This window comes from Gymnoscopelus microlampas (assembly GCF_963454915.1).
Source record: "Gymnoscopelus microlampas genome assembly, chromosome: 8".
Lineage (NCBI taxonomy): Eukaryota > Metazoa > Chordata > Actinopteri > Myctophiformes > Myctophidae > Gymnoscopelus > Gymnoscopelus microlampas.
Window position 1 is genome coordinate 13659127 of NC_139945.1, and position 15748 is coordinate 13674874.

Below are 15748 nucleotides of genomic sequence, written 5' to 3' on the forward strand. Positions count from 1 at the left end.
AAATACCAAAAACAATGTAAGTAGTGCTGTCATGATATAAATTACATTTTACTTGATTGTCATACAAATAATTGCAATTAACGATTTAAAAGGACAATGGAACATACTATTATGAATACAAATTACATTTCTGTTTGCCTTTTAGGCTTTGTTAAGAAAATTTGCAAAGGGCAGACAGATATGACAAATAAATATATAACGAAATGACTGACGTATTTTAATATTTTTTTACACTTTAAAAATATTTGTGTAAAGTGTGAAAATGTATGAACATTTTTCAACATGGAAACGATTATGACGATTATGCAAAATAATTATGATGATCTCATTATCTCACATAATTGCGACAGGCTCAGTATTACGTGAATTGACATTCGGCGTAGAATAACGATGCTCACACATCATAATATGTCACTGTTAATATCATTCAAGGTTTTATTTCAAGTAACACAGTAACAAAAGACCAACAACAGCTCTAATAATATGGAGTTGCAAAGTGTATGTTTTCACAGAAGGCATGAATGGGAGAATCGAGGAAAGGGGATCACATCCTTGATGTTGTCGACCCCTAAGATGCACTGCAAGTACCGCTCGAATCCCATCCCGAATCCACCGTGAGGGACAGAGCCAAAGCGCCGCAGATCCAGATACCTGAAAGATGCAGTGATTATTATCAGTCCAAAGTTAACACCAGACCCGATTCACATGGAGCTAACACACGATCACGTTGATGTCGGCCAGAAACCTCCTATCTCCATATTCTAACTGTTGGTGTTTTTTCGTAAATTAACGCCGTACTTGATCGCACTACAGCGTCACACAAAAGTATCAAAAGTAGCAGATCTGCAAGCTCGAAACGCGGCGCGAAGCGACGCGTTTCGAGCTTGTAGATCTGCTACTTCTGCCGTTTGAATCCTGAAAAGTAACCGCTTTGGACATGTGAGGTTTCCACCCGACAGAGACGATAAGTAAAATGTTTCACCATTGATATGTGTCTTCTAGTCCAGCTCTGAAAAAGAAAAAAGAAAAAAGCTGTATTAGACACAACTTTCTGTTTTAAACACTTCTTCATGCACTGTACATTAATTATGATTCGTATCAAATATAGCAATTACTTTACGTTTAGCCAAAGGTTTACTAAAACATTTCTCAATACTGTTTGTTTGCTATTTGAGTTGCCATAATGTTTTTGTGTCACCCGAGTGCATACTTTCTTGCACTGTATGTGACAGCCATATTTAATATGAATATGGAAATCAAGACTTTGGTCTCAAACATATCTCAAAAACTACCGCCTGGGTTGCTGTATAATGCATCACACCTTCATGTGCGATGGAAAATTACACTGTACCGTACAAATTATTTGTTGTGCAAAACATGTTGTTTTTGCAGACAATGAGTCTTTGCCCAGTTACAGAAGTGCTCACTTTATCTTGTGTGAACATGGAGAATTCAGTTCTTTTGAGGCTACCGTGCAGCAAGGTCAAGATATAACAATAAGCCTTATATGGCAATAGATATTATGCTGGTGAAACCAGGTGTTTGTGAAGAAAAGATAACAGCAGCCCTGTTGTGACATTCCAATGCACAAAGAGACACTGAGACCTTCTTCTGAAATGTCACAATGTGCCCTCCAATGCTTGCAAACATTAGACCAGACAAAGTGTGAATTGTGTACGCATCTTTATCGATTATTGTCGAGTGGTCGTGAGTGAGTGGTCGTGACAAATACTAGAAGTGTGCAGAGGAATTCCCATGTACCCAGAGGATGAACCTCTAGCACCACCACCCTTAGGCAAAAAGTTCAATTTGCACACGAGATCTTTAACACCTGCATATGACGTACAGTGATGCAAGCGAGTGAGAAAGTTATCAAAAAGCATTTGTTTCAAACAGACTATCCCGACCGGCCGCGACTGACAGCGGACTGAGAGGTGATGTTGTTGACCCAAATATTTGTTCGCTGTGTCTCTACCTGAATGAGTTAACACGGACAAAACCCAAACACTTTGTATTGGTTGAGATCTGTACGCTACTTTGCGACCCATTCCTGGAATACGGAGATTATGATTACAACATGGATGAGGAGAAATTGATTTTTGAAGAAGAGAAGCATCTGCTTTATTAAGAAGAGTGAAGGGAACTGGATGCTCAAAATGGCATAGTGAGCAGGCAACACAGCAGCTTCTCAAGCTGTGTACTCACTTTCCTGATGCACTTCAAGACAGTTCAAACAGTCATCAAATAGTATAGTGACTGTCATGCAGTGGTTGTTTTTACGGAAGGAAGCTGGGTTTCACATAATTAAGGGAGACCTGTCTCTATGCGTGTGTGTGTGTGTGTGTGTGTGTGTGTGTGTGTGTGTGTGTGTGTGTGTGTGTGTGTGTGTGTGTGTGTGTGTGTGTGTGTGTGTGTGTGTGTGTGTGTGTGAGTGCGTGCGTGCGTGTGTTATATATCTAAAGCATTGGTTCTCAAAGTGGGGTACGGGGACCCCCAGGGGTACTTGAGGCTGTTCCAGGGGGTCCCCAGCTAAATGATGGATAGGAACCAACCTTAGGGAACCTTATGGTTCTGTAACTCTGAGAGTGTACAAATGGAACCAAATGGACCCTAACGGGTCCATTTGGTTCCATTTGTACACTCTCAGAGTTACATTAACATTGATTTTATAATATAAATTCGGGTCCCAGAGGTATAAATGCCATTAAATGGGGGTCCGTAGGCTAATACATATCAAACTGGGTGTCCTTGAAATTAAAATGTTTGAGAATCACTGCTAGAAAGCCGTATAAACCTTCTTTTATTGGGGTCCCTGGCATATCTTTTCAAATGGGGGTCCGCGGGCTAATAAGTGTCAATTTGGGGGTCCTTGACATGAAAAAGTTTGAGAACCACTGATCTAAAGGAGACCTCTGTGTATGTGTATGTGCGTGCTTGTTGTAGCTTGGTGATATTGCTCTCCTCTCCTCACCCGAGGAGCTGTTTACACTAAAACGTCTTAAACGGATGAAATACTTTAACCCCGTGAGGAACAGATACATGACAACACCAAATCTGTATTTCATTTTGGAGCATAAGACATGAGTGCTTACTGTGCCAGCCTGGCCCCAAGCAGATCCAGTCTCTCCTCCCTTAGAGAGCCTCCGCAAAGCTCTCCTACGCCTGGAACCAGAAGGTCCACAGCGGCAGCCTGGAAGACAAAGAACAATCGGGAGCCGGGCTAAGATATGCAAACATTCACGATAATCTAACCGGCATTTACCAGGATGAATTGAACGGGTAAATCATTGATCCACACTCTGCATCTTAACTACGTCAATAGGGCTTACTGTATGCCGGGGATGATCCTGGTTGTCTCTTGCATAAAAGGGCTTCAGGTCATAAGGGTAATCAGTGACAAACAGGGGGATGTTGCCACAATGGTTCACCAGATACTTCTCATGTTCCGTCTGAAGGTCACAGCCCCACTGTTGGAACAGAGGTCAACAAGGTCAAGATCATCTGAAGTGTGAGAGACTGTGTTATGTAGATAACTGGAGTACTCTGTAGATTACAACGATAAGTGTTCACAGATAGTGCTATAAGAAAGACGACGTCACATTTACATTACAATGTTAAGCCTTTACAGACTTAAGCATGTACTGTAGGCTCAAAACTTAAAGCGGCTGTGTCAATTCGCTGACTTCTAGTCAATTTATATTATATAAAGGTATACTGTGTGTGTGTGTGTGTGTGTGTGTGTGTGTGTGTGTGTGTGTGTGTGTGTGTGTGTGTGTGTGTGTGTGTGTGTGTGTGTGTGTGTGTGTATATATATACACACACACATTGCACACACACAGATACATACATACATATATATATATATAATCAGTTTCTGCTGGGTGGTTTTAGACAATGTTTTCAAGCCTAATGGATTCAGTAACAAGGGAATTACAGTGAGCTTAGAAAAGAAACTCAAAAAAGGTAATATGAGAGTGTGTGTGTGTGTGTGTGTGTGTGTGTGTGTGTGTGTGTGTGTGTGTGTGTGTGTGTGAGAGAGAGAGAACAACAAACAATCAATATCACTTACATCTGTTTTGAAGGTAAATTTCTGAGGGCTTCGGTTCAAAACATCTATTGCCTCAGTGTAGGAAATCCTAAGATTGGAATGATATTGCTCAGTCAAGGTCCTGTGATGGCCGATTACAGTCTGTATTGTTCTGTTTATGATGACTCTTATACATTGATAAAAAACACTTACACGTTGAATTTCCTGGTCAGCATGGCATCTACTTTTTCCTTAGACGACACAGACAAAGGAGAAATGCTATAAGCAATGAGGATTTTACTGTCACAGTGTGCTATAACATGACTTTGATTGAACGGACTCTGCATTCTAAATAACAGAGACAGGGTATGCGTTTGCTCCAGATATCTCATATCAAATGTTTCTCATATATTCTGTAAAAGTAATGTTTCATAGCTTCTCAGTTGCAGGGCTGTCACGATTAAAAATTTAAGTTGACAATTAATTATCGCTCAAATAATTGCGATTAGATCGTGTTTCTGTCGTTGAAATATTTTCCATTCGTAATGGAACATTATGAATAAAAATGACAAAAGTTGCAAATGGCAGATATGACAAATAACACATATTTAATTACTTTATACTTAAAAATAAACATTAATAGTGGAAATAGCCGATCTATAACCTCAAAACGCGTCGCATCGACGCGTTTTGAGGTTATAGATCGGCTATTTCCACTATTTTTGACATTTTTTGAAAATATATGACATTTTTTAACATGGAATTGATTATGACGATTATGACAATTATGCAAAAATACATACAAAAGTACATTTCGATGGCAATTTGCTCAGATTGTGGACTCCCAAACTTCTGAAAAATAATGTAGCTATCTCAAAAGTTGGAAAGTCCCCTGCTGTGCGCGGTTTGGCTATCTATGATCTCCACAGATTTGCATTGTGTGGGCAGTGGTGGAAGAAGTACTCACATTTTGTACTTCCAAGTAAAAGTACCAATACCACAATGTAGAAATACTCTGTTACACGTAAAAAGTCCAGTATTCAAAATGCACTTGAGTAAAAGTACAAAAGGATTTGCATTAAAAATACACTTAAGTACCGTACTGAAAGCAAAAGTACTCATGTACAAAAGTACTTAAGTACGGTGCTTGAGTAAATGTACTTAGTTACTTCACACCGCTGATTGTGGGTCATGTTTGTGAGAACCCGCGGCCCCCCTCAGAACTTTTGGAGAGCACGGCCACCCCCTGCACAGCAAGAACTTGTAAATCAGCAGTTTCCAGTTTAGTTTCTGTGAACGTCCTCCAACACTCACCCTGTGTCCGACGGCTACGTGCTTGTGAAATAAATGCACGTCCTCCGCACAGCGGGCCAAGACGTGTTCCGTGGCAGACTTGAACATGTCCTCCATGACCTAGGGAAGCATATGGCCCCAGCAGAGTTTTAGATTGGTGATGTGCGCAAAAAAGAAAAAAAAATAGCTTGTGAAATGAACTTGACCAGTGTTGCCAGGTCTGCTTATTGCTATAAGCGACTTTGGGCTTGTTTTTCTGTAAAGTTGATTGTAAATATTGGTAATTGTGGGTTGTGTTTTTTTTTTGGGGGGGGGGGGCTTGTTTCTAAAGTGCAGTTGCTTATTTGGCCTTGCTTGCAATCACGTTTGATTATTGTTTAAACCAGTGCTTCTCAAGGACCCCCAAATTAATGTGCATTTGTCCACGGTCCCCCATCTGAAATTATAATTTGTGCCAGGGACACCCGTTCCAGATTTGTGTTCAAATGTTTCAAAAAATATTCCACATTTTGCAATTTTTTCACCCAAGATAAAAACAAATTCCAGATCTACAAGCTCACAACGCGCCGCATTGCGACGCGTTGTGAGCTTGTAGATCGGCTATTTTCAAATAGGCAACGCATATAGCTTTGAAGTGCTCATGTGGCCTATTAGTCGCTTCTTCTGCCCTTTTTTGCACAGACCTGGTTGCTTGTTTCTTTCCCAAAACCCGGCAACAATGAACTTGATGCACTGTTATCACTGTGTTGAACACACAGAGGTCAAGGACAATGACGTGCCTTGCTGAGATCCTCCAAGGACTGAGTGAAGGAGACCTCGGCCTCCACCATGTAGAACTCAGCCAGGTGACGCCTGCTCTGGGAGTTCTCTGCGCGGAACGTTGGCCCAAATGTGTAGACTCCAGGAAAAGCCCTGCGAGATATAAGAGGAACAGGCCAGAATGACAAATGTTGCATGAGTGTGTGTGTGTGTGTGTGTGTGTGTGTGTGTGTGTGTGTGTGTGTTCATCTCTTTCACTTTTTTGTTTACCTCCTGTGTACATTGTAATAATTCATATTTACTTACTTATTTATTTATTTAAATCCATTAGCCTCTATATTGCGAATAGAACTATCTTCATCAATACTCTTGAGAACTTAGTGTGTAAATATTTTTTGTAATATTGACATTGTTCAGTATAATGCACCAACCTTACAAGACAAATTATGAATTGTGATCAAGTAGAATAAGGTATTACAGCATATCATAAGTCAATGCATTTGCAGGAAAAAAATATATGTTAGGTGACTTGGGATGGGACAATAATCATTATTATCGTTTATCGCAATAAATGACGCTCACAATGATCGTATGGAGAAGATTTTTTTTTATATACTGTATGGGGAAATTGTCCTTCGTCATACACTAGACCTACACTAGAGTCTAGACCTGAGTTGGCTCTGTACTTGGACCACTTTTTTCCCCGTCTACAGTCACCAAATCTATTCACCAAAAACGATATGATATATAATATTTTTTGGCTAATGCTCCCCTCAGAATATGAATGCTGGGGTGCAAGTGGTTAACAAAAGTGGCATATTAAGAGTTTTAAGCTTATTCACAAGGTAATACATCAAATGCATAGAAATGGTTATCTAGGAGCATCGGTAAAACCAGGAACCTATCATCAGTCTAAACAGTATAATATCAAAATATAAATAACTATACAAACTATAGAATGCCAGGTCAACAAATGAACCCGGCATCTGTCTACATAACATGGTATCCAAATTAAATTTGAACCTTTGCATAAGCCTGCAAGGTCGTCAAGGCTAGGGCAAGTGCCACGGGCTAAGGTGGAGTCTGAAGAGGTGAGTCGTCAGTTAACCCATTGAGACCTGAAGCCGATTCTACATGTCTCCTAAATCTCAACAGTATTCTGAAAAACGTATGTTTCTATATCAGTGGTGCTCAATCTTTTTCATGTCAAGGACCCCCAAAATTATATGTATTTGGCCGCGGACCCCCATCAAAATATTTTGTTCCAGGGACCCCCAGAGGCAACGATTTGAGTTAAAAATGTTCGCTTTAAAAATATATATATATTCAAAGATTTGCACACATTTTCACGAGTTTTAAAAAATAGCAGATCTACAAGCTCGTAGCGCGGCACTCGGTGCCGCGCTATGAGCTTGTATATCTGCTATTTTTGAATAGCCCAAAGTGTAAAATAATGCTTTTTAGCTCAAATCTAAAAATGACACAGTTCCAGGTCTTAATGGGTTAACGGCTAAATGGCCAACGTGTAGAGCTGCTCTCACCCTGACATCACCTCCAAGTGCAACTGTCCAGACACAGTCAGAAAGGCTGGGACAGAGAAGAAGTGGCCATCGCCCTCCCCTTCCTTCTCCGGGACAGGTCCAGAGTGCTGAGGTATAAGAGCACACATGCCGTGCATCAAGGACATTTCAGAAAAATGCTACGTTGAAGCGGTGCAATTACAAAAAACACTTATGTAGAGACACACCTCGACTTTAAAAAGCTCTCCTGCCCCTTCACAGTCATTCGATGTAATCACTGGAGTGTGAATTTGTACAAAGCCATTTTCCTGCAAAATCAGAGGAAAGGGAATGAGTCATCCATTACATTCTGCAAAATGAGCATTGCCTGCTGTCTGAATGTTCTGGATCGTCCAGTTTAATGTTGGGTTATCATTGCACTGTGCTCGCTTGTGTTAAAGGCATAGTATATCACTTTGCCCTGTGTTTACAAAACAATACATCATTTTTTTTACCCATCGGCCACTGGAGTAGAGTGGTGGTGTTCACCTGCAAAAACACATTGCCCTCTCTTTAATTTTGTGTTTTCACCGTTTGTTTTGGTAACCCAAAAACATCCCCGTCTACCAAAACTAACAGTGAAAATATAGCGAGAGAGGTCAGTGTGTTTATGCAGGTAAACACCACAACACTACTCCAGTGGGTAATAACTGCTTCTATAGAGGGAAATTATTGGTCAAAAAATGTGCATTTATTATTCTGTTATGTAAACACAGGACAAAGTTATATACTCTGCCTTTAACCCATTCAATCCGGGGAACGCATCTCGTGTCATTTTAGATTTCTTTGGCTATTCAAAAAAAGCAGATATACAAGCTCATAGCGCGGCACCAGGTGCCGCGCTATGAGCTTGTAGATCTGAAAATTTGTGCAAATCCTTAAATATATATATATATATTTTTTTTTTTCTTTTTTATTTTTTTTTTCTTCCTACATTCACAAGAATATTGTGTTCTAGGGACCTCCCCCAGAAGCAAAGATTTGAGTTACAAATGTTCTCTTTAAAGAATATATATTCAATGATTTGCACACATTTTCACGATTAAGAAAAAAGAATTGCAGATCTATATCCGCTATTTTTGAATAGTCCAAAGAAATCTAAAATGACACGAGATGCGTAACCGGACTGAATGGGTTAACAACATACAGTAAGTACATAACAACATACATGTTCCTAGTTCTGAATCCTCACCCTGAAATAGGACTGTATTGCTGCGGTGGCTTCACTTCGTATTCTTAGCAAAGCACTGAAGACGTTTGTTCTACATCTAAGATGAGGAAACTGGCGAATATACTCGAGACTGTGCCTCTCTTTGATTTTGAAGGGGAATTCCTGCAACCAGAGGAAGTGGCAACATAAAGTCATTGGCATAAGGCAAATGTACAGACAAAAACAACACATGATTAGTAAATTCCATATCGTCGCTGTCGAGCAGAAACCTTGTTGTATATACTTCAACTTTTTATGTTTCTTTTGTAAGTCAACGCCCATTCGTCATACAAGAATGTTACACGATCTGCGAGCTCACAATACGTTGTTACATTAGAAAGATTTTGTGGGCTTTATAAATATTTAACCAATGAAAAGTATTAACAAGAGCGTGTGACTAAATCAGGGGTCTACAACGTTTTCAGGCCAAGGACCCCCTCGCTGAGAAAGAGACGGAAGCAGGGACCCCCTCTATATTGCTTAAAATTGTGTTTCAGATTAAATGTTTTTTTCTTTTTACTTGGTCTGCTTTTTTTCCCCTCTAAACCTACACCTCTTTGATAAAAATAGCCGATCTACAAGCCCACAACGCCTCGCAGCGCGAGGCGCTGTGAGCTTGTAGATCTGCTATTTTTGGCTAAAGTTCTCCTAAGAAAAGGGATACTAGGGTTCAAGTGGTTAATGTAAAAAAAAAAAAAAAACATTTCACACAAAGATTTGGCGGACCCCCTGCAGTAACTCTGAGGACCCCCTAGGGGTCCCGGACCCCCTATTAGATGATTGACAGACAGAATTGCTCAGTAGCACCCCTCTGCCCAAAAGGACGTTTTGGTATTGCAGCTGAAAAAGCTTGGAATGACAGACAGTCAGATTGTGAGAAAAAATATCTGGATGTTTTTTAGGCTTACAACCTGTTTAATACGTATTAGGGGGCAATATTTATATATAATATATATTTTTTTACATTCATGGTGTAGCCCCTTTAATGGATGAAGAGAGAAGTGCTGTATTTACCACTGGGTTGCACTCCCCCACCACTCGGATGTGGTCTGCCTGAAGCTCAACGGGCTGCTTTCTGCTTGGACTTTTGACCAGGCTGCCAGTGACTTCCACAGCACTCCCAAAGGTCAGCAGCCTTGATGAAGCAAGCACAAAATGACAATGTACTTCATACTCTAAAAAGCAAACTGTACAATGCAAAACGCTACGATTACAACCACTTAAGCCTTATTTTATACTTTATTCATGTAGAACTGTGTCACGCCAATCATCGTTATTATAGTGCTTGGACGGGAGCACTATAACGACATGCAGAAAAGAGTGGATATTTTTTGTGCGCCACCATTGTACAGATAAGTGTTAAAGGAGTGGCTCAACCAAAAAATGACTTATTTTCTATCAATTACACAACCCATGAAGCATTGAATTCATGGAGATTTTTTAGTTTTGGTCGCATTCCTAAGCCAATAATTTGATGACCGGCTGTTTAGTCTACGGTAGGAGACTCAAAGAGTCTCCTTTGTGTCTCCTACCGGATACATTAGCATCTTTCCGCCGGTAAACAAATTATTGGCTTAGGAATGCGACCAAAACTAAAAGATCCCCATGAATTCAATGCTTCATGGGGTGTGTAATTGATAGAAAATCATTTGTTGGGTGAACTACCGGTACTCATTTAAAGTGTACAGACTAATCAAATAGATTTTTTTTTCGTGTCGATTATATAAGAAAAAGAAAAAAACTGCTGCTGGATTAATCCAAGATTAAAGGTTCTATGACATTCATTTTCACTTTTTTAATGTTTTTGGGGGGTTTTATGACCTCAATTACACCCAAAAGTCACAGGCCATTAATCCCGCCCACTCCCCTCCTCGCCCCTCCCCTCCCCTATCCTTTCCTTTGGGGGGGGGGGGGGGGGGGGGGAGCAGAGGTGATGATTGACAGGCAAAGATTTATTTTTTCATTGCAGTTGAAAAGGCTTTAGAAATGTGAGAGAAAAACACCTGCAATGGCTCACTTCACTAGAGTGGAATTTTCAGTTAAAACTTTTTATGCACGTTTGAAGGACCATGACAAAGACTTTTAATGTGTTGTAAAACTGAATGTCGTGAAACCTTTAAAGCAGTGGTTTTCAACCTTTTTCATGCCAAGGACCCCTAAATTGATGTACATTTGGCCGCGGACCCCCATCTGAAAATGTTTTGTGCCAGGGACCCCCAGAAGCAAAGATATCAGTTAATTTTCGCTTTAAAAAATATAAATATTCAAAGATATGCACACTTTTTCAAGGTTTTTCAAAAATAGCAGATCTACAAGCTCATAGCGCGGCACTCGGTGCCGCGCTATGAGCTTGTAGATCTGCTATTTTTGAATAGCCAAAGCTAAGTGGTTAAAAATGATTGTGACGCTATTAACTAATTTTGCTGGGGACCCCCTGGTACTCCCTCAGGGACCACTGGTGGTCCCCGGACCACTGGTTGAAAACCACTGCTTTAAAGCACAGCCTCCTTCCGACGTGAAATAACTACAAATTGATCGTCATTCCAAGCTTCGGAAGGGGCGGTCCCAGAACTTTTCCTCTGAACCTGTGCACCTCCAGACGTCCAGACTTTCCCAACTATAGTTGGGAAAGTCTGTCTAAAGTATGTATGGGCCTTTTAATTTAGTCAGTTATTGGTTCTAAATGTGGGTTAACCCATTAACCCATTGAGACCTGAAGCCGATTCTACACGTCTCCTAAATCTCAACAGTTTTCTGAAAAACGTATGTTTCTATATCAGTGGTGCTCAATCTTTTTCATGTCAAGAACCCCCAAAAATGATATGTATTTGGCCAAAGACCCCCATCAAAATATTTTTTTCCAGGGACCCCCAGAAGCAAAGATTTGAGTTAAAAATGTTCGCTTTAAAAATATAAATATTCAGAGGATTTGCGCACATTTTCATGATTTTTCAAAAATAGCAGATCTACAAGCTCATAGCGCGGCACTCGGTGCCACGCTATGAGCTTGTAGATCTGCTATTTTTGAATAGCCCAAAGTGTAAAATGATGCTTTTTTAGCTCAAATCTAAAAATGACAAAGTTCCAGGTCTTAATGGGTTAAGACCTGAGGCCGATTCTAAATTCTAACAGTTGTTTTTTTTTTAAACTCAAAACTTTTTTAATGTCAAGGACCCACCCAACATTATATGTATTCGGCCGCCGACCCCCCCATCTCAAAATATTTAGTTCAAGGCACCCCCAAGAATCAAAGATTTGAGTTAAAAAATGATTGCTTTAAAAAAAAAAAGATTTGCACACATTTTCACGATTTTTCAAAAATAGCAGATCCAGAAGCTCGTCCTTGTATATCAGCTATTTTTGAATAGCCAAAGAAATACAAAAAAATCACACAGATGCTTTCCCGGTCTTAAAAGGTTAATAGGCTCTATGCACAGCAGCCATATTGGACAGAAATTGGGCCTCTTCCTTGCTTCCTTCACAGGTGTTACCAATGATACTAATGAAGGCTCTGTTCCATTTAGTGTAGCACAGTGGTTCTCAAACTCTTTCATTTCAAGGACCCCCATAACTCTGAGAGTGTACAAATGAAACCATTTGTACACTCTCAGAGTTATGGGGGTCCTTGAAATTAAACCATTTGTACACTCTCAGAGTTATGGGGGTCCTTGAAATGAAAGAGTTTGAGAACCACTGTGCTACACTTTGAGACCCACTAGTGTTTCCAGTGAGCCAACATGCACAATATCAGCACCCTGACTCTGTTTGACCAGAATGGAACAGAGCCTTCATTAGTATCATTGGTGACACCTGTGAAGGAAGTAAGAAGAGGCCCAATTTCTTTCCAATATGGCTGCTGTGCATAGAGCCTATTGCCCAGCCCTATAATATGGGTCCTTACGTGTCATTCAGCTCAGGACTGGCAACAACCTGTAAAGGCTGCAAGGTGCTCCCATCGCTCACATGGAAGAAGAGGTTATCCTTTTGTGGTCGGACGGACCGAACCCAGCCCTGCAATTCAAACAAAACGCAATCATTATTGCTAATGCTACTGTACCCACACATTAGAAGTTAGAACCCAACTCCACACACTTGTACCTGTCATAAGCAGGTTTGTAGGCGTGCACTTCCAAGTGAATTCTATTCTCTAGTGCAGGGGTCTTCAACGTTTTCAGGCCAAGGACCCCCTAGCTGAGAGAGAGATGAAGCAGGGACCCCCCTCTATATTGTATAAAATTGTGTTTCAGATAAACTTTTGCTGCTATTTTTTTCCCTCTACACACCTACTGTATAACTCTGTGCCAAAAATAGCCGATCTACAAGCTTGTAGATCTGCTATTTTTGGCTAAAGTTCTCCTCAAAAAAGGGATACTAGGGTTCAAGTGGTTAATGTAAAAACAAATAATCATATCACACAAAGATTAGGGGGACCCCCTGTAGTAACTCTGAGGACCCCCTAGGGGTCCCGGACCCCCTGTTGTAGACCCCTGCTCTAGTGCAGTGGTTCCCAAACTGGGGGTTTTGGCAAATTATTTGTGGGGCTCCCCAGATGATTAGCTTCATGTGCAACATTGTTTTCTCACTCAACAGTATAAGTGTACACAGGGTATCTGCACTTTTCTAATGTTACAATTAAAAAATTGGCCAAATTGTCAAATATTACGTAAGAGGCAAACATTGTGAAAATAGGCGATCTGCTATTTCCACAATATTTATCTGTTGAACCGAGTCAAACTAAATGTAATGCCAATTACTTGTCAGGGTGGGGAGTCCCCTGTTTAAATATGATTATTTTGGGGTGTCGCGGCCTGAAAAGTTTGGGAACCCTAAGCCTTGCTCTAGTGTAGTGGTTCTCAAACTTTATTTTATTTCAAGGACCCCCATAACTCTGAGAGCATATAAATGGAACCAAATGGACCCATAAAGTTCAATTTGCTTCCATTTGTACACTCTTTGAGTTACAGACCTAAGTTAAGCTCATCAACATTTTTAGAGGTTTGGGTTGTGTAGTTAGCTTGCTATGATATAACGCAAAATATTGGCAAGATGTCTTAAATAGTTGCTCCATTGATTATTGATTATCACTGACCAGCATTGCACAATGAAACAGTGAATCAACAGTGCAAATATGTACTAAAAGAGTGAAGAGAAAGACTTCTTCTGCGTAATGTAAATCATTGAGGAGAATATTTTTGGATGATCAGTTTTCTTATTAACAGACTATGTCTCCATATGAATTGTGCTACTTAGAGCAGGGTACTTCAACAACAGGGGGTCCGGGACCCCTAGGGGGTCCTCAGAGTTACTACAGTGGGACCACCAAATCTTTGTGTGATATGTTTTTTTTTTTACCTTAACATTTTTGGTTAAAGGAGAACTTTAGCCAAAAATAGCCGATCTACAAGCTCACAACGCCTCGCAGCGGTGTAGAGGAGAAAAAAAGAGTAAACAAAAAAAGTTTAATCTGAGACAATATAGAGGGGGTCCCTGCTTCATCTCTCTCTCTCTCTCAGCTAGGGGGTCCTTGGCCTGAAAACGTTGTTGTATTGTTTGTGTATTGTGTTGTATGCCTTGTTCATTTGTGCTAAAGACCCCCTCGAAAATAAGATGATGCATCTCAAGGGGTTTATCCTTCTAATAAAAGGTACTATATATTGGAGATGTTCTCAGCAATCTTTGGAGTTACATTAGCCTTGGATCAAGACCATCATAGATGTATTTTCTCGATTTTGATATTGGTATTAGTATTAGTATTAGTCTTGATCCCAGCCTAGAGTTACATATTGGCAAGGTAACTACACAACCCAAATCCAGTTGAAATGCTTTGCTTTCAGGCAAGCATGTGTTTAATGTATTTTTAAATACAACTTCATTCATGCCATGAAAGCCATGAAACTTCACAGATTGCAGGTTTAAATGAATAGATGAACTCTGAGCATTTCACTGTGTGCAGATATCAATCGCAAACCTGGACTGAGAGAAATTCTTAACCAGAGTAAACCACAGACACAGTGGATCATGCTACAGTAGTACATCCAGAGACAATGGATGAAGGATGACATGCCTGGTTAGGGTTTCACACGCTACATAAAAACAACACATACACGGTTAATACATCACCAGCACAAAGGGATCTGTACCTGTACTTTGACGTGTGTTCCCACTGCTGTCCCTGACAGTGCTTCAGTCACTCTGATCTTCTTACAGTAATGTCTAATGACACCACACACTGACACACTGTTACATGTTCTAGCTACACGCTGCAACATTGTGTCAGAATGCTGCTACAACGGACTCCTTGTATCAATTGTATGCCTTGGTAAACTATTCACTTTTCATTGTTCTCAATTAATAACAATAAATAACTGACTGACTTTCACATTTAGCTCTCTCTTGCTCTCTAGCGTGGGGTTCGTGTCGGAATGACTGTCTTCCTGTTTAGGCCCAACGCGATTGGTGCGATTCGGTGACGTCGTTCTCGAGCAACCAATCGTATTTGGGTTTCTTGCAGCAAGGTATTCAACGCTCCTGGAAGTTGTAGTTTTTGTGCAGCAGACTACAAATTCTGGACCATTTCCAAACACATCTCTCTTTCCACAGTATCTTTCCCCAATTCGGTGCTGCCTGGAAGAAGTACTCACATGTTTTACGTAAGTAAAAGTATCAATGCGGCAATCATGTACTGTAGAGCTTCAACATTTTCAGGCCAAGGACCCCCTAGCTGAGAGAGAGATGAAGCAGGGACCCCCATATTCTATATTGTATAAAATTGTGTTTCAAATTAAAGTTGTTTTTTTTACTTAGTTACAAGCTCTCAACGCCTCGCAGCGCGCATTGAGAGCTTGTAGATCTGCTATTTTCGGCTAATGTTCCCCTCAGAAAATTCTAGGGTTCAAGTGG

The 15748-nt window shown here is 40.4% G+C and overlaps 1 protein-coding gene across 1 annotated transcript; it reads right to left on the bottom strand.

Moving 5' to 3' along the window:
• Positions 1-417: 417 nt before the first annotated feature.
• LOC311050973 (asparaginyl-tRNA synthetase-like) lies at positions 418-15257 on the bottom strand. Its single transcript, XM_084065268.1, has 14 exons — positions 14989-15257; positions 12750-12859; positions 9863-9983; positions 8831-8971; positions 7827-7907; positions 7621-7727; positions 6100-6232; positions 5342-5440; positions 4241-4278; positions 4070-4136; positions 3330-3467; positions 3093-3190; positions 983-1009; positions 418-651 (listed from the first exon to the last, which is right to left on the bottom strand). The coding sequence occupies exons 1-14, from the start codon at positions 15115-15117 to the stop codon at positions 507-509; spliced, it is 1434 nt and encodes a 477-aa protein (XP_083921394.1). The 5' UTR covers positions 15118-15257; the 3' UTR covers positions 418-506.
• Between the last annotated feature and the right edge of the window lie 491 nt (positions 15258-15748).

Excerpts from the sequence above, each read along its gene's own strand:
- LOC311050973 (XM_084065268.1), bottom strand. The coding sequence starts at position 15,117 with ATGTTGCAGCGTGTAGCTAGAACATGTAACAGTGTGTCAGTGTGTGGT. Across the intron at positions 8,972-9,862 it reads TGGGGGAGTGCAACCCAGTG|GAATTCCCCTTCAAAATCAA; the intron begins GTAAATACAGCA and ends CTCTGGTTGCAG. Across the intron at positions 4,137-4,240 it reads CTGACCAGGAAATTCAACGT|GATTTCCTACACTGAGGCAA; the intron begins GTAAGTGTTTTT and ends TTCCAATCTTAG.